The following is an 18526-nucleotide window of genomic DNA, read 5'->3' as shown; positions in this document are numbered from 1 at the left end:
TTGAGGAAAAATAAATTATATTCGTGGGGCCTGAGCAATAGCACAGTGGGGAAGCATTTGCCTTGCATGCGGCAGACTCAGGCTCAAGCCCTGGCATCCTAGATGGTCCCCAGGAGCCTGCCAGGAATGATTTCTGAGCACAGAGCCAGGAATAACTCCAGAGTTCTATCAGGTTTGCCCTCCCAAAAAAAGAAAATTGTATATTTCTGATCTGCTGTGTAGTTTGGGGAGGGTGACTATGAAGTGAGGTGGGTGTATTTGGTTTCTGGACAAACTGATCATGGACCTCATCATGGCACATACTCAGGGTAAATATTTAGCAGAAGAGGAAATGTTTCCAACTCTGTAGGGGAAAATGAAAAAAATGAAGGTTTCTTCTCCCAAAAGCACCTGATTCCAGCGCTGGCTCCTTTTCTCTTCCAGCAGATTTCCCGATGGCTGAAACACTGTTTGTTACTCTGTTACTCGTGGCAACGGCTGAGTCTTCCCTGTTATTGTTGCTATGTGCTAGGCATTTGGCTTCATTTTATAAATGATGTCCCATTTAAAAATACACTCTGGTCTTTGGCCCTGCAAGTTTCATCCAAAATATTGTTAGAAAGATCCTACATGTTCAAAAGCATATGTGTGGTTCATCCATCAACACACCATTGTTCAACAATGTCAAAAAGTCCCCAAACTATGACTTAAGTAATAGACATTTTCTAAAATATACAATGATGAAACTGATTTTGGATCCGCAAAAATGAGTATTTTTTACTTCAACCCAAGAAGTACATTTTATCTCGAATCAATAAAATTTGAAGACTGTTTGTTCTTTCTGCCTTTGTAAGATCAAGCATTTCTTTAAGTATTTGGTAAGTTTTTTAACTCTAAAACTATTTTTATTTGTTTTTATTTGGGGGCCACACCTAGAGGTGCTCAGGTCTGACTCTTGGCTCTGCACTCACGGATCACTTCTGGCAGGCTCAGAGAACAGTACGGGGGTTTGAATCCAAGTCAGCCAGCCCATGTACAGGAAGCTCCCTGCCTGCTGTATTCTCCATCCAACCTCTACAGAGTTCCAATTATTTTAAGCAACTACAAGATATGCATCGGAGTGAAATTTGCCCTTTTGATCCCACTAGAAAGTGAGGTGTTTCTTCAAAAGATATTCACAATGCCAGACACATTTTTAAACACTTTGGAAACTTTATAGACAAAAGTTTGACAATCACTGATGCTTTGATCTTCACATAGCCCAAAGGGAAGAGTAAGCCATTTCTGTTTTTATTTTTGGGTCACACCAGGTGGTACTCAGCTTATTCCTGGCGCTGATCACCAGGCAATGTTCAGGACCATATGTTGTGCCTAAATCAAACCAAGGCCATACTGGTACAACGCAAGAACCTTAGTGTCAAGTAAAGATAGTTTTTAGTTTGTTTTTGTGCCATAAACTCTGGTGCTCAGGACTGAGGATAACTCCTGGCATAATGATCCTCTTGTCCCTGGCAGGCTCGGGAAACCATATGGGATGCTAGGGATCGAACCCTTCGTTGGCTGTATGTGAGACAATTGCCCTCCTCGCTGTGCTATCTCTCCAACCCTGGAGATAGTTATTTTTACCTCTGCTCTATAAGTCAGTGAGCATGTGGAAACTTAGAAAGCTAATAACTTGGGGCGGGGGGAAGAGAAAGAGAGAAAAAGAAAGAGAGAGAGAGAGAGAGAGGGAGAGAGAGTCCCAATGGATGAGTACTCACAGGAGACCAGGGTTCAATGCCCCACACTTCATGGTTTCCTGAGTGACACAAGGATTGTCCCCAGAGTAATGTGCTAAAAAAAAAAAAAAAAAACATCCCCCCCAACAAAAACACCCCAGACAAAAGCCTATGGTAGTTGCTAAGTGACTTGCTCATCACTACAACCAATATTATCAAAATTTTAATAATAAGATAGATGAAGACTGATGACCTTATTATAAAACTAATTTTTGGTAAAGATTAGTTCATTGTTGATATTAAAATGAGCTGAAAAAGTAATTTTAAAAATGAGCTGAACACCTAAGAAAATAGATGTTCTGCATTAGGTAGAAGACTTAAAAACTCAATGAAAGGGCCCGGAGAGATAGCACAGCGGCGTTTGCCTTGCAAGCAGCCGATCCAGGACCAAAGGTGGTTGGTTGGAATCCCGGTGTCCCATATGGTCCCCGGTGCCTGCCAGGAGCTATTTCTGAGCAGACAGCCAGGAATAACCCCTGAGCACTGCTGGGTGTGGCCCAAAAACCAAAAAAAAAAAAAAAAAACTCGATGAAAGTGGGCCACAGCAGTGGCTCAGGGCATAAGGAGTCTGCCTTGTACATTAGCCTAGGACAGAGGGCGGTTAGATCCCCTGGCATCCCATATGGTCCCCAAGCCAGGAGCAATTTCTGAGCACATAGCCAGGAGTAACCCCTGAGCGTCACTGGGTGTGGCTCCCCCCCCCCAAAAAAAAAAAAAAAAAAAAAAAGAAAAACTCAATGAAAGCCTTGTTTTTCCACTTATCATACTGTTTCCTCTCAGGGTGGGCTCTTTGCCCAAAAGTCTTCTAAACTTATCACTTCCTGGCAAAAAGCTATAGAGGGGAAAAATCAGAATTTCTCTGTCCTGCACCCTTAGAATGTTTCATTTTTATTTTTGAATTATATTTTCACTATGGGTCAAAGAGATCATACAGTGGGTAGACTGACTTGCATACAGTCAATCTGGGGTTCAAACCCAGACACCACATTTGGTTCTCAGAACCCTACCAGGTGTGATCCCTGAGCACAGATCCAAGAGAAAGCCCTGAGCACAGTTAAAAAGAATGTTTTTACCAATCAACTTGAAAGTGATGATTCCTCTGAATTCCTTGTATGAAGCCTATACATGGTCAACAAACACTGCATTGTTTTCCTTGATCCTAGAAACATGTTACCACAGTCACTTCCTTCACTAATTTTTTTAAAGACAAAAATCCAGAAAATACCAACGATATAAACAGCCAGTTTAAAATGTTCCAACCTTTTCATGGGCCTAATGAAAAAAATATTTATTCTTTATAAGAAATGAGGCACCGGATCATACTTTTCAATACAATTCATTATAAATATTTAAAAATATTCAATAGCCATATCTAGATGTGAGAACTAATAAAAGGGAATAGAATCTTTAACTGATTAAAATTGAAACTGGTTACTTATTTATGAACTGTGCCAAGATTGACCTATATTCAGCTGTTTGATCCTCCCGTGTCCCATATGGTCCCCAAGCCAGGAGCAATTTCTGAGCACATAGCCAGTAGTAACTCCTGAGTGTCACCGGGAGTGGCCCCCAAAAAACACCAAAAATGAAAATTCCACAATGATTTGTGCCAGAGGTATGATGAGCTACACTTAAAAACTAGATTTTCTATCCAGAGACAATAGAGAGGCCGGGAGGACTAGTCCATGGTAGGAAACTCACCACAATGGGCCAGGAGTGCAATTAAGGCAGAGAAAGGATAAATATGACAATGATAGTTGGAACTGATCACTTTGGACAAGAACTGGGTGCTGAGAGGAGGCAAAGTAATAGGCACAAACCCCTTCAGAAACAATATGGCAAATCGCAGCGTGTAAAAGGGAAAAAAAGTAGGGGAAGAGAGGGAGAGAGAGAGAAGAAAATGTCTGCCCCAGAGGCAGTCAGGGAACAGGGCAGGGAAAAGGGGGATAGAAAATTGGGAACATTGGTGGCGAGAAATGTGCCCTGGTGAAGGGTGTTGGATATTGTATGATTAAAATCATGAACAACTTTGTAACTGTGAAAAAAAAAAAAGCTCAACTGTATTATGAACAACCTTGTAACCAAGACAGTGTTCAAATAAAGTTAATTTTAAACAACTGGATTTACTTACTCATCTGCTTTCCTACTTCACTTCTTTTTCTACATTTCAAATGTGGATGGTAAATTACAAGTCTCTAACCCACCCAGTTCCTGACTCTAGTTCCCTACAGAATAGTGGTGCTAGCCCAATCCTATCAACATGGCACTCAGCCTCCTGCGGCTCTGCAGAGGCGGACCAGGGGAGTCCTGAGAAGAGAGGGTTGTGTGTATGTATGGGGGGAGGGGGTTAGGTCTGCTATGAGCACAGGAGGGCACCCCCAGGCCTGACCATTCAGCGGGTCACTGCATAAGCTGCTTCTCAGGATTTCCTTCTCTGGGGTTCTTTGAACATATGTTAAAGCAGGAAGACTGAGAAATAGTACCCAATGTTCATGTTCCTTAAAAAGAATTTTTCCTTTTAAAAACTAGAATTATTTTACCTCCATGGATTCTTTTGACCATGGTGTCAATTCCTGAACAGGTATAAATACCGTCTGAAACTCCAACTCACTTTGGTAATGACACTGCATTTCAAAACTAAGTGATGCTCCAAAACAATAGTTTATTTTCCTCAGGGGATCAGACCTGAGGCCTCATAATCAAATACCCTCCCACTGAATATATCCCTGGCTCCTAGACTTTTAACTCTGGAAATTTGTGGAATTAGGTCTGTGTAAAGGGGTCACACCCAGTGGTGCTCAGGGCTTACAAGTGGCTCTGTGCTCAGGTGTCACTCTTGAGAGGACTAGGAGACCATATGTGGTATAATAGATTGAACCCAGATCCAATGCATGCAAAGCAAGTACCTTGACCCTGTGCTCTCTTTCCAGCCCCAAGAAGCCTTTATTTATTTATTTATTTATTTATTTTATTTATTTATTTTTTGATGATGGTGCGCCTTAAAGGTCTCTTTTGATCTGGCAGGGAACCAGTGTAGTCAAATGGTATATATTAGCTTTCTTTTTATTTAGGAGTCACACCCAATGGTGCATAGGGCTTCCTCCTGGCTCTGTGCTCAAGGATCACTCCTGGCAATGTTTGGGGAACCATAAGCAGTGCCAGGGATCAAACCTGGATCAGTCTCGTACAGGAAGGACGCAAAAGACAAATGGCATCTGAGAGTCACATCTGCAGTATCTGCCCAAAAGTCCCACTTAGGTTGTAAGTCAGAAACCTTATGGACAGTAGGGGAGAGGCTAGGGGAAGGATGCACTAAATGCTGGCACAATTTACCATATTCACCCCTGCACCATCTACCACATTCACCTCACCAGTCTACCACATTCATGCCAACATCGTCTACCACATTCCTAAAGACTCTGCCAGCCTTTGAAAGCAGAAACCATTGCCAATTAATGAAGAAAATATATCTACAGAAAACTATAAGTGAGGCCAGAGAAGGTTTAGAGGTTAAATCACCTGCATTGCATGCAGTCAACCAGCTCAATCCCTGGCACCACACAATCCCCTGAGCATCACCAGATGCAGCCCTGGAGGCCCCTAAGTACCCCTAGGGTAGTCCAGGCAATCCCAGAACTTCAGGGCTCAAAGCCCCGCATCCTCGCACTGGACCACTGGCCCAGTTGTATAAGCATCACAAGGAGTGGCCCCAGACTCACCCCAGTACCACTAGGGAGTTCCTCTCACCAAAAATAAACAAATGAAACAGAAACCAGGGCTTCTTGGAGCACTGGATGGTTCTAGATATGGATGGGTCTGGGAACAGACCTAAGAAGGGCTTAGCCTTGCCTGCCTGCAGGAAACAGAGAACAAAGAAACCCAATCATGGGTGGGCAGCCACAGGCAGGCCAATGGGGAATTACAGTTCCCACAACCCGTTTGGTTCTTATCCCAGAAAAGGAAAAGGAAAAGGGCAGAGAAGGGCCTGCTGACTCCAAGTGAAAGCTCATGTCAAAATCAGGTTCAATCTTCACTACTCTGTGATGACCTCCAGCAGCACACATTCAGCATTCTAAGATGGGCGATGGAGACTGAGAGTCGGCTGAGGTACAAGGAGGAGTGTGATGGGACAGACTCAAAGAAGGGATCCAGGAACAATGAGAAAAGGTTCAAGTTCTTAACCTGACACATGATACAAAGGCTTCTATAGATACACCAAGCCATACACTTACCCTTATGTTTTGCTTTGAATAAGCAGATTTATCTGGGGGGCCAGGGAGACAGTTCAATGGGTTGAGATACAAGTGGGAGGCCTGGGTTTCATCCCTGGCATGTCAGGGTTCCCTGAGCAGTGCCAGGAGTAGGCCCTGAGGATACACTAGGTATGACCTCATAACCAAAGCAAACCAAAAACATGATTTCTTCCTAAGCAAGTTACCAGGATCCCATGCTGTATCTACACCACGCCAAGAGTGTTTCCCACTCTGCACTTGCCACAGGCTGGAGCCACATTGGGACTCACCACTTCTTCCCTCATAAAGTGGAGCCAACTCACCTCACATTTCCCATCAATTCAATTCACTTTCCAAGGAACCAGGAATTCTTCCCTGAGAGCTCACACATGCAAAGCCTGTGCTCCAGCTCTTGGAGTTATGGGAGCATGGGAATTGAACTGAGACTCAAGACATCCAAATAAGTCCCTCTCAACCCCCACAGGGCTCAAAGGCAGATCCTCCGCACCAAGACTCATCCTTTCCTCCTCTTTCCCACATCTAGTCAAAGGGTGAGTCTTACCTGGCTCTGTAAGTAGTCTATCTCACTGCAAAGCAAACCCTAATCCGGCCTGCCAAATCCAGCCAAACTCCAGCCCCACACCCATGCCCTTCTCTAGCCCAAAACCATTGAAACTGCCTCCAAGTATGATTCCAAGGCTCTGGCTCTTAGCCCTGAGCTATCTGCTGGACCCAAAACAACCAGAAAGAGCTTTTTTCAGACACAAATTTCCTGGACCCCTCTAATGATAGCCCACTTTTCCTGACGCACATTCTTTCCCTGGCCTGCATCGCTGACTCCCTGGCCAGAAATTGAGCTCAGCCTGCCACGAGGACCTCATTTCACTTCCTCCCACACCCACAACTTGCCCCATAGCCAGCCCTTCTTGGAGCTTTTCCCCTCCGCCTGAAGCACGCCTGCCCTGATCATCAGATCCATGCCACTGCCCAAGAGAATCCTCGAGAACTATCCTGACCAGTAAGAAACACAGGTCAATCTGTCCGTTCAAGAAATGTGCTGCTTTGCCCCTGCAGAACCTAGCCTCAACCTTGGTACGTATCCTGTGAGGGCAGAAAGATTACCTGGCTGCTCTACCCACCAATGCCTGCATCTGGTATGTGGGTGGCAGTTAATCATAATTACTGAGTGCAAAAATAAATGTGAAAATGCATGAGCTCAAGACTGACCCAGGCTATTCTGCCACGGATATTAATCAGTCAATGAAGAAAAGGAAGACTGTCTCAGAAGAAAACAGGGGAGGGAAGTGCAGATGGGAGTGAGGAACAGTATGACCACAGAGATGGTCGAGAATCTTGACTGTCCCTAGTACTCCCGCTTCCCTCCAATACAAGATGTTCATCTACGGGACAAAAGTTCACCAATCAGCACATGTTGTATATGTAGGAGGTCTAGGTTCCATTCCTAGTACTGCTGACCCAGGAATAGCCCCTGAGCATTGCCAAAATCAAATTCAAACAAACAAGAAGAAAAAGACTCAATCACCTATCTTCATGTCTGAAATTGTATAAATTCAATAGACTAATTCCAAACCCACACACTAACATATCATTCTCATTAATGTTAACAACTTTCTATAATCCTCACTTTTTTTTTTTACCATGTTCCAAGACCACTGCATTCATTTATCCCTTTTCACAAACTAAAGGAATTTGTACCTTAATGTTCATGGCATCAAGGGGCTTATTTCACACTCAAACATGTCTGTTTTCCTATGTTATGTTCCTTCACTGAATTTAAGGCCAGGTAAATAAATTATTGTGATAAGTCATTTTAAGTGTGAAAATCTTGGTTATAAGAGCTAAAAACTGTCTAGAAGTTAGAATCAATCTAATGTAAAGAATTCAAGCAAAGTCACATGAACATGGAAAAGACAAATGTCCCATCAGACAGTAGAGAGTACCAAGAGAAGCTGCAACCTTCCCAACTATATCTGGATGTTTCCAGGGCCCAGGCTCATTCTACACTGGCTACACTACATTCTACATTAGTTCCTCCTCCCTGGCTATCTTTCCCTTTACAAACTTTGCCAGAGATAGCACAGGAGCTGCATTTCCATACTTCTACCATGACAGAGAGTGTGCTGGGCAGGAAGTACAGCAGGTAGGGTACTTGCCCTACATATAGCCAGCCCAGGTTCAATCCCTGACATCCTATAGGGTCCCCCAAGCAACATCAGGAGTAATCCCTGAGTACAGAGCTAGGGGTAAGCCCTAAAGACATCTGTATACAACCCACAAACAAACAAAACAAAAAGAAAATGTTTAAAATATAGCAGCTTCTAATTAATAGCTTCTTCTCTCCCTTTCCCTGCTTCCCTTTCTAGAAGCCTAAAGGGTATCTCTAATGTCTATCTAGATGTAACCATCTCCAGACTCTCAGTCTTTGGCAATGTGATTCTGAAAGAACCTGTCAACCTCAGCAGAACTTTGAAAAGGAGATCCATTTCCTGTCAATAAGACACAGGCTACAGTGCTTTTTTACACTGCAAGTTCCAATGCATTTGTGGGATCGAATAAATAATTAGAAGGGTTATGATCAGTGAAAGACATCAGGACCAAAAATAGAAGTAATAACAGCTACCCATAGCCCGTGTCTGGGTCATTTCCTTTCCGACTTCTCAAATCTGACCACTCTGTGGTCATTCTTCTTCCCTACTAGTAGCTGCCCTACAAAGGATCTTGCTAATGCAACACTCCAAGGTGCCAGTAGTGAATAACTATCTCATAGGACTCGCATCCTGGCAAGACTTTCTGGAGACCTGACACAAGTTGCTGGGAAAGGTAGGACCCTAAGAGGCATCCGGGACCCCATGGCAGTGGTATGGGGGACCATATCCACTGATCCTGTTGAACATCCACCTCATCAGGGGAAGGCGGGATCTTTGGGGCAGCCTTGGCTCACGGTAATGATTTTCAGAGCTAGGGACACAGTAGTTATCTCCCCTACCCGGGGGACAGAAGAAGTGCCCTGAGAAGCAAAGTACAGTCAGTAATAACACTGGCCTAAGACTACCCCATAAAGGAGAGTGGCACTCAAAGTAGAAAGTACACAGTGAATGACAAGTACCAAGTCAGGGCAGTGACATGTCTGTGGGAAATGGAAGGGGATTGTCACGGAGAAGTAAGAAACATAGATCAGCCACTGGGATTGACAATATCTGGCTCCTAAGGCAGAGCAATGATGCACAGAGTTGCTGAATGGGCCCCTGTTCTGTTTTGGAAGTCCAAAAGTTTGTCCTCAGGGGCTGGAAAGCTAGTACAGCAAGTAAAAGGATTGTTGTGCATGAGCTCGAGCTAGGTTCAAATCCCAGCACCATATATGGTCCGCTGAACCTTACCAGGAGTAACATGTGAGCACAGAGCCAGAAGCAAGCCCTGAGTATTGCTGGGTATAGCTCCAAATCCTCAAGAGGAAAAAATAAAATTTGGCACTTAAAAAATGGGTATGGAGACTGAAGTGATAGCACTGTGGATAGGACACTTGCCTTGCACGCATCTGACCCAGGTTCAATCTCCAGCATCTCATGTGGTCTCCTGAACCGTCCAGGAGTGATTCCTGAGTGCAAAGCCAGGAATAACCCCTGGGCATCAACAGGTGTGAGCCAAAATACAATTTAAAAAAACAGGGGGTATGAAGATGGTATGTATTCAAATGGCACCGTATTGTGAGTACAGGAAAAAAAAATTTAGATTCAAACAGGACTCATTCATTCATGTGTGTTAATTCAGTCTTCTACCTTGTGATTCACTTATTATTTCTCAAACAAGATACTTCTGAAGCAGTGAAAGATAAAATATATATATATATATAACTACAAATAAAGTAGCACAAACCTCCCTAAAGGCAAAATCATGAATGACGAATGATATAGGGAGCACCAGAACTTGGGAAAATGCTCAGTGGTAAAGAGCCAAACTTGCATAAATCCCCGGGTTTGATCCCCAGCAAACCCAGATTGCCAACAACCACAGCTTAGACCTAAACAAAAAAACAAGGAAGAGGGGGTAGAGAAAAGAACAGCAGGTAGGGCACTTGCCTTGCACGTAACTGGTCTGTGTTCAATCCCCGGTACTTAGCATGGCCCCCTGAATAACACCAGGCACAGAGCCAGAAGTAAGCCCTAAGCAACAACGGGTATGGCCTGAAAACTAAACAACAAACAAACAAAAAAAACAGGGAAGCTTTGTGAGGATACTTTCTTCTGGGACAGTAACAGAATCTGAAGATAAAGTGCTGAGCACTTTGGTTCTAAGACTAATGTCCCTATAAAAACAATAAATAAATAAATAAATAAATAAACAAACAAACAAACAAACAAACAAACCCTTTTTGTAAGGAGCAGCCTAGCTGAAGAAATGGCTTAGCAAGTGAATCAGGGGTTTTGCCTAGCAAGAACTCTCACCACCAGTTCTGTAGGATGGGGGAAGGTGTCCCGGCAGCAAGCAGAAGGGCCAAAACTGGACCAATGCAGCACAGTGCTTCTGCTGTGAAAAGGTTTCTGTGGCCCAAACAATAAGGAGTGCTCAGGAGGCCTGAGGGGGTGAGGAGGCTCATAATAATTCTAGGCAAAACCAGGCCAGGGTTTCAATGCAAGGACCTGAGGCACGAAGCTGCTGACATGCTGTGGTGATATGGGGAGTCTCCAGGGTTGCACCAGAGATGCTCTGGGAATCTGTGGTGCTACGAATAGAACCCATGTTTGGTACATGCTTTGCCTGTGCCCTAATGGCTGTACTAACTCCGACCCAGTCCCCAAAGTGAAAACCAATCTGGAACAGGGCTATAAATCATGGGAAGTCACAGTCCCGAGAATGAAGAGGGAGAGATACATGCATACATCCTGATGGGACATGGCTGAGCAACAAAGTGACAGTGGGCCACTAGCAGAAGAGTCTGCTGGGGCTGGAGTGATAACACAGTGGACAGCGTGCTGGCCTTGCACACAGCAAACCTGGGTTTGACCCCCACATTCCATAAGGTTCCCCAATCACCACCAGGAGTGACTGCTCAATGCAGAGGAAAGTATAAGTGCTGAGCATCACCACGTATGGCCCTAAAACAAACAAACAACAGCAATAAAAGAATGAGTCTGCTAAGAATAATACCACTGCTAAGGGCGGGGCAGATGGCTTTGAGATGTCAGTGCTGCACATGGGGCTACAGGTTCAATCCCTGCCATCACTCTACCTTTAGGGAGTGCCACACGGACTCTCATCTTTCGAACCATAACCTAAGTGGGGGACATAGATATATCTTAACCAAAGGTGACATCCAGTGCATGCAACTCCTCGACCAAGTGTGACTCAATTACAATGCAGCTAAGAGTAGTGGACACCATGGCCACATCACCGTGACAACAACAGAGAGAGAGAGAAAAGGGGCCACATCAGTCGAGCAGCAGCACCATATCACAGCTGTGTGCATCAGCTACCTAAGTGCAAATGTGTGATTCGGAAGCTCAGGGCAGTGCCACTTGGGACATGACCCAGGTGGCCATGATCCAGGTGGCCACACTGCTGCAGAGAAAAGCAGGTACAATGTGACCGCCATGGGACCACAGAGAGGACAGCCACAACATGCAGTTCTCTTCCTCTGGACCATGTCTGTGAGCTGAACTGAGCTCCTACAGAAGGACAACCCTGACCCTATCACAGAACACAGCCTCCCTCAACCCACTTTATAGCTGAAGAAAGTGTACTTAGTCCCAGCAAGAAGAAGTTGCAGAGCCAAGACCTTCTGTCTTGGGGCAATCAGAGAAAGAGATGTACATGCTAAGTCTCAGGCAAGCAGCATGATGCACAACAGTACGTCCAGGCAAGTAGCTGGCTTTCAGTATTAGATGGCCCTAAGGGTCAATAAGGGTGATGCAAAAACCCAGGACTGTCTTCCCATCAGCAAACTCTGCCTCTACTCCAGCCCACATGCAACAGAGTTGCTAGGAGAATTCAATGATATTCTGAAAAATAAAAAGGCAATTCCTGGAACTGTGACCTTCCACTTGCTCAGAGAGAGTAAGGGTACAAAAGGCTAAGCATAAGCTTTGCATGTGGGATACCCAGGTTCAATGGCCAATACCTCGTGGGACCCCCAGGAGCAAACCCAGAACTTCGAGTAGCCCCTCAGCACCACGGAGTAAGGGCCAAGAAGACAAAAAATTGAGAGCTTTTTATGATATTCTCATATGCGAGAGATAGTGCAAGAGGAATGGCACTTGCTTGACATACAGCCGACTCAGGTTCAGTCCCCGGCATCCCATATGGTTGGTCCCCTGAGCATTGACAGGAGTGGTCCCAGCTCATAGGGCCAGGAGTAAAGCCCTAAGCACCAAAAAGCCCAAAAATTAAAAAACAAAACAAAAAGTGCTGTCCTTGAATCAATATATCTCTGAAGAGACTAAAGATAACTCTGAAAGGCACTGTTTCCATAGTGAAAGTCTCCATGCTCAAGAGTTGTGACGGAGGCACCCCTTTCCCTACAACTTGGGGTCCCTTACCACGAGAACCACTGGCACAAAGGAGACAGCGACTGAGGTCCAGAATCAATGGAGAACCAAAGGCTTCTTGCCTTCATGGCTGACCCAGATGGTCTCAGAGACCCCTCATAACTCACTGCTCCCCAAACTGGAAAAGTGGGGGGTCATGTTTCCCATGTGCCTCCAAAAGCACTGAACTCAGGTGCCCTGTTAAGGAAGAAAGGAATCTCTGGGTGGCTCTGTCTGCTAGCAGGTCTCCTTTGGAACCCCTCTCCACGCGCTTCTTTTATTCCACCTCAACAGATGGTTTCCAGGCCACCTGCCCCACAATTCACTGCCTGACTCCTGGTTACCACCTGCCTGGTTGGTTCCCTGCTCCTAGTTCTGAGCACCCTTTGGGGGTGGAGTGGGGGTGCGGGCCTGTGAGACCCTGAGAGCGTGCAGCAGCAATTATTTGGGGGGTGTCTTGAGGTTACCCTCCCTTCTAGCATCAGTGGTCTGGTGAGGGAGGGAGTGAGGGAGTGAGGGAGTGAGTGATTGAGTGAGTGAGTGAGTGAGTGAGTGGGTGGGTGGCCTGGAAGGGGAAGACCCCAAAAGGAGTGAGTGAGTGAGTGAGTGAGTGAGTGAGTGAGTGAGTGAGTGGGTGGGTGGCCTGGTAGGGGAGACCCCAAAAGGCACACGGGCCAAGACCTGCCATGCGAGTGGTCTGGTGAGGGAGTGAGGGAGTGAGGGAGTGAGTGAGTGAGTGAGTGGCCTGGAAGGGGGAGACCCCAAAAGGAGTGAGTGAGTGAGTGAGTGAGTGGGTGGCCTGGAAGGGGAGACCCCAAAAGGCACACAGGCCAAGAGCTGCCATGCGAGGTGGATGCTTCTGGCTGGCAGCAGTGGGCCCCAGCTCCCAGGGTCCAGCCAGCCCAAGTGAAGACGGAAGCGCGTTGTTTTTATTTGCTCTGAGTTAGAGCAGAAGAAGTCAAGGCAGGGGCAGGGGCGGGTCCTCCCTTGCCCCCCGCCCGCGCCCCACAAGTGCTGAGGGGCCTGGGAGGAGAGGAGGGAGGGGAGAGGGCGCACCTGTCAGTGGGGACCCCAGGCCCCTCCCGGTGGGAAGCGGGATCGAGGGCAGGAGGAGCGTCCGGCCCAGCTTCCCGGGGGCTCCAGCACGGCCAGGCCCAGCGGCGGCCCCCCAAGGGCCCCCCAGCCCGAGCCCCGACCCGCCCGCCTCCCGCCCCGGGCGCCCCGGGCGCAAGGCCCCGTCCCGCCCGGCCTAGCGGGGTCCTAGTTTACCTCTTGGGCGCCGGCGGCTGCTCCATGTCGGCGGGGGCGAAGGGGGCCCCGCGGGGCGGCGAGAGCCTGGGCAGCGACGCTCGGAGCCGGGCGCGGGCCGCGAGGCAGGAAACTTCCAGGAACTCGGCCCGATCGCCCGCACCGCGGCCGAGGATCCCGCCCGCTCCAGTCCCGTGCGCCTCCGGCTCCGCTCCGCTCCGCTCCGGCTCCGGCTGTCGACGCGCAGGGGGCGTGGCCGAGCGGGAGCGGAAGGGCGGGGCCTGAGGACGCGTGGGCGGGGCCTTAGTCGTGGAAGGGGCGGGGCCTAGCGGGAGAGGCGGGGCACACGCCGGGAAAGACCTTGGCAGGTCGCGGCCCGGCGGCGGTGGGCGGGGCCTGAGAAGGGAGTGGGCGGTGACGTTGGTAAAGTGGGCGGGGTCTGAAGCGTGGTAGGGCGGGGCACAAACCGAGAAAAGCCCGAGCGGGTTGCGCAGCCCTGCGATAGTGGGCGGGGCTAGCTCGGCCAGTGGGCGGGGCCGAACCGGGCGGGGCGGGGCGGGGCGAAGGGCCGGGCTGGCCTGGCCGAGGCCCCGGGATTGACAGGTCCGAGAGGGAGACTGGAGCCCTGAGCTCCTGCAGCCCAGCCAGGCTGAGGAACGTTTCTCCGAGCTGGCCTGCAGCTCATGGCGCCTCTCACTCATGCCTTCTCCTCTTTTGTCCCCAAGGGCGACGTGACTCATCCTTCTGGATTTCCCAAGGACACATCTTATGCGGCCCTTTGAAGTGTGCCCCCGCTTCTCTCTCTAGCACTGGGGATAATTATTGGTTAGGTTCCACACACACACTCACACTCACACACACACACACACACACACACACACACACACACACACACACACACACACTGACATGACATTGGCTGCTACAGGACCCAGGCATAGTTCTGGAAATTCTTGACACACACACACACACACACACACACACACACACACAACACACACACACACACTCTGACATGACACTGGCTGCTACAGGACCCAGGCATAGTTCTGGAAATTCTTGTTTGATTTCGACTGTGGACAAGCTCCTAAGCTACATTTCACAATAATTACGTCTAATTACAAAGAAAATAATGACTGTCTCCCTGTGCACCACATTCATTCAGTGGTGGTCTTGCCGGCTGCTCCCTTGGGGGCCATGATAAACAAACACATGACAGATTGTGTTGCACAGAAAAGGACTCAAGGGAAGTCGTTCGCTTCCTCCTCCACATCTGTGCCCAAGGTCCTGACCCTGCTGTTATTTGACACCTACCCAGGCTAGGACTTAACCTTAAGGCCCATATAGAGATGCCTTTCTTCTGACCATATACAGCTGTTACGTTATACGTTTGCTTGTTTTTGTTTGAAATGGTCAAGCTGTAGAGTCGTGGAGCTTTCTTGGAGACTAAAACAAAGACTATGAAAATCATGTCGAACTAAAGAATTCTATGAATATTAACCCACATTAAATTGATTTTAAAGAGTCATCCCTCATTTGACATTATTTTAATTTTCGCTATATGATAAATTACATTATTTATCTCCCAACCGTGTAAGTCCTCCTAAATTTAATGACTTTAAATTTAAGATTATTCATTGTAGAAACCTAAAGTCAAGACCTGTTAACATGAGGTTATTATGTTTTATAGTCTTTTGCATTTAATAAAGATCCATGGGCTATATAATTCAGACGTAAAAAGATAAGAAGAAACTAAAAATTTAAATGTTAAAGCTAGAAAGAACCTTTGAAATTATTTTATTCTATTCACTCTTCACTCTAGTTTCACTTCTGTGACTGTTTTCATCTTAACATTTCACCAGAAAAATCTTTTTTTGAGATATTTATTTCAACTTCTTAAAATATTAACAATATTGTTGTTTTTGTTGTTGCTGCTGCTGCTGTTTTGTTTTGTGATCACATTTAGTTGTTCTCAGGGCTTGCTTACTCCTGGCTCTGTGCTCAGGATCACTCCTGGTAGTCCTTGGGGACCATATGGGGTGCCAGGAATTGAATTCAGGTCAGGCACATGGAAGAGAAGCACCTTACCTTCTTACTAGTTCACCAGCCCTCAAGATATTGGTCAATATTTTTAACTTGGCTAAAATCTTATACTATGAAACAAGCTCTCAGCTATCAGCCTTAATTTTTAGGAAGGCTTTCCCAGTTAAATTCCCATTATCTCCACCTTACAGGAAAGTTTTAAAGGAGAGTGCAGCCTTAAAAGGAACCATAACACAACCATTGTCTTTAGAGGTGAGCCCTCCACACTGCTACAGAGAAGCCAAAAGGCTCCACTTAACAATGCTAACTGGGGAGGGGAGGGAAGCATGCTGTGAGTGTGTTAAGAGGAACCATGCAGTGCCAGGGGTCTAACTCTGGGCCTCATACATGGTTTACATCCTTTTGAGCTCTCTCCTTCGTCCTGTCACAGTATTAAAGTACTATATTTTTTGTTTTGGGGTCTTGGGGGGGTGAGTACATAATGAGCAATATTACTGATGCTCAGGGGCATTTTGTGACAGTTCTCAGAGTCCCTTCCTAGGGCGTTCAAGGGACCATGCAGTGCCAAGAATAGAAGCTGATTCTTGCATGCAGAGTTCAGCCCTTGGAGCCATCTCTTTTTTTTTTTTTTTTAATTATGAGAACAAAGATGCAAAGAAAGAGGACAAGGTAAAGTTACAGTAGAAGGACAGTCACCCATAACATAATTCTCAGAAGAAGTCCCCTTGCTGATATCTTAACTTTGAACTTTCAGACAAAGAATGTTAAGATAAATAAAACAGAATCCATGTACAATTACTTTGTCCCTCAAGTTCCCAGATTGTAACACATTATAATATTTCTTAACAGCACACAAGGCAATCTAAAGCCATAAAACTTACATAACTCCTTAAACATTAGAGGCATAGTATTTTTTACATTTCCATGTACATGCATATTAACTTAAGTTAACCTCAAATTTTAAGTGGTATTTTTTTAAGGATTAGAGTCAAAGGAGCACAGTAAAAATGGTGTTAGAGTGGCAATTGTTGTTTGCATAGGCCCACCAAAATATGAGGGGCATGGAAAGGAATAACCTTGGCCTAAATACAAAGAGACCCTACCCCTGAAGTTTCCTGGCATAAGACCAGCTCTAGGCTCCAGGCAAGTCGTCCAATCCAAGACATTGACTGTAGTGCCAACACACTTTTCACACAGTCTCTGTTGTTGGTATCATGTTTCTGTATTAAAGATCCTGGAATCTGCATATCCTACATTGAAGTCAGGATGTGGAGCATCCTCTCATTTCACCTCACCATTAAAGGGCAATGCAGGGAGCCCTGTCCTGTAAGCAGGTCGTTGTTGTTGTTAAGTCTTCTCAGTGTTAAGGGAAGTCTCTTTTGAGCAGGACAATATCTGAGCAGTGGTAGGGTCTTCCATGGTAGAGGATTGCTTCCAGGTGATGTTATAGACAAACCTGGATGTTTCATGGATGGCTTCACTGGTTCAGGGGTGAATAGAAAATGCCCTTTCTTCTGAGGTCTGTGCCAGGTCATTATGTCAATCAATGTTCAGGGTGTAAGGTCCCTTTGCACTACACGAGTTGTGTGTTCCAATCTCTATTAGATAAGATCTTATTTGTATGTATAGTATTTTCCCATTTTAATGTGCCTATGCAAAAAAAGGAGCAATGCCATGTGGCGTTATTGGCGCATATAGGAGCCGTAAGAACAAGTCCAACAATCCCCACGACATGGTTCAATCATAAGCATTAACCTGAGGGACTCTTTCACCAAAATTCCTTGTTGAACAGCTCATAAAGAGAAGATAAAAAGTGGTTAGAATCGTCACTGTATAAGAGAATATTTAGTAAGACTTTTAGCTGTCAGAAAAAAAACCACAAAATATTCTAAAGAAATGCATGTCCTTTTTATGTCTTTTGAAACAGTTTGGGGTTGTTACACACAATGCACGGCTTTGGTGTGTGATTAGGATTGTGCAGTACTAAAGTTAAAAAGAGTAATGTGGGTTAGTGATATTTGGGGGGGTGAGAGAGTTAAGGAGTAAAAATGAGCTTTGTAGGGGTGTGGGAAAGGGCAGAATACAAAATGGACATTCTGGATATGCAAAACTTAACATAAAGATAATACTCTTAATACATGCAGAGTGGTCAGAAATTGCCAGTGACAAACAGCGCAACCGAGCAAATCTCAGCACACCCCAAGTTAGGATCAACCATTTCTGGCCGCCTGGGCTGCCACCCCAGAAGGCCTGGAGGCTGGGGGCAGAAGAGGGGAAGGCTGGGGGCCTATCAAGGCTCCCAGCGCACCCAAGTTAGGGAGAAGACCTTCCACATGGGGTCTCCCCCTCCCTCTTGCCGGCTAGAGCTAGCCTCCAGCTCAAGAGAGGATCGAGAGAGAGCTGGAAGCCAGGATCTGCCCACCCTCCACCCTGTGCCCTTCCCACCCTAGAGCTGAGGGAAGGGCGGGGAAAGCTTGGGACCCCATCCAGGAGGGGCCCCCCACACCCACCTTGTCTGGCCACCTGGGCTGTCACCCCAGAAGGCCTGGAGGCCGGGGGCAGAAGAGGGGAAGCCTGGGGGCCTATCAAGGCTCCCAGCGCACCCAAGTTAGGGAGAAGGCCTTTCACATGGGGTCTCCCCAAACCCCATGCCAGCTCTGGAGCCATCTCTTTGATCCTGCATAACTGACTGTTATACCGACCC

At 46.5% G+C, this 18526-nt stretch overlaps 1 protein-coding gene across 1 annotated transcript in view; it reads right to left on the bottom strand.

The window, feature by feature from the left end:
* The window catches only part of STK3 (serine/threonine kinase 3), a 219325-nt gene extending 205383 nt beyond the window's left edge, over positions 1–13942 (bottom strand). Inside the window, exon 1 of the mRNA XM_049773897.1 lies at positions 13801–13942. Within this exon, the coding sequence (XP_049629854.1) occupies positions 13801–13826 (26 nt within the window). The 5' untranslated portion in view covers positions 13827–13942. The remainder of the gene's footprint in view (positions 1–13800) is intronic.
* Between the last annotated feature and the right edge of the window lie 4584 nt (positions 13943–18526).

This window comes from Suncus etruscus, chromosome 5, assembly GCF_024139225.1.
Source record: "Suncus etruscus isolate mSunEtr1 chromosome 5, mSunEtr1.pri.cur, whole genome shotgun sequence".
Classification (NCBI taxonomy): Eukaryota; Metazoa; Chordata; class Mammalia; order Eulipotyphla; family Soricidae; genus Suncus; species Suncus etruscus.
This window is presented reverse-complemented; position numbering and strand designations above follow the sequence as displayed.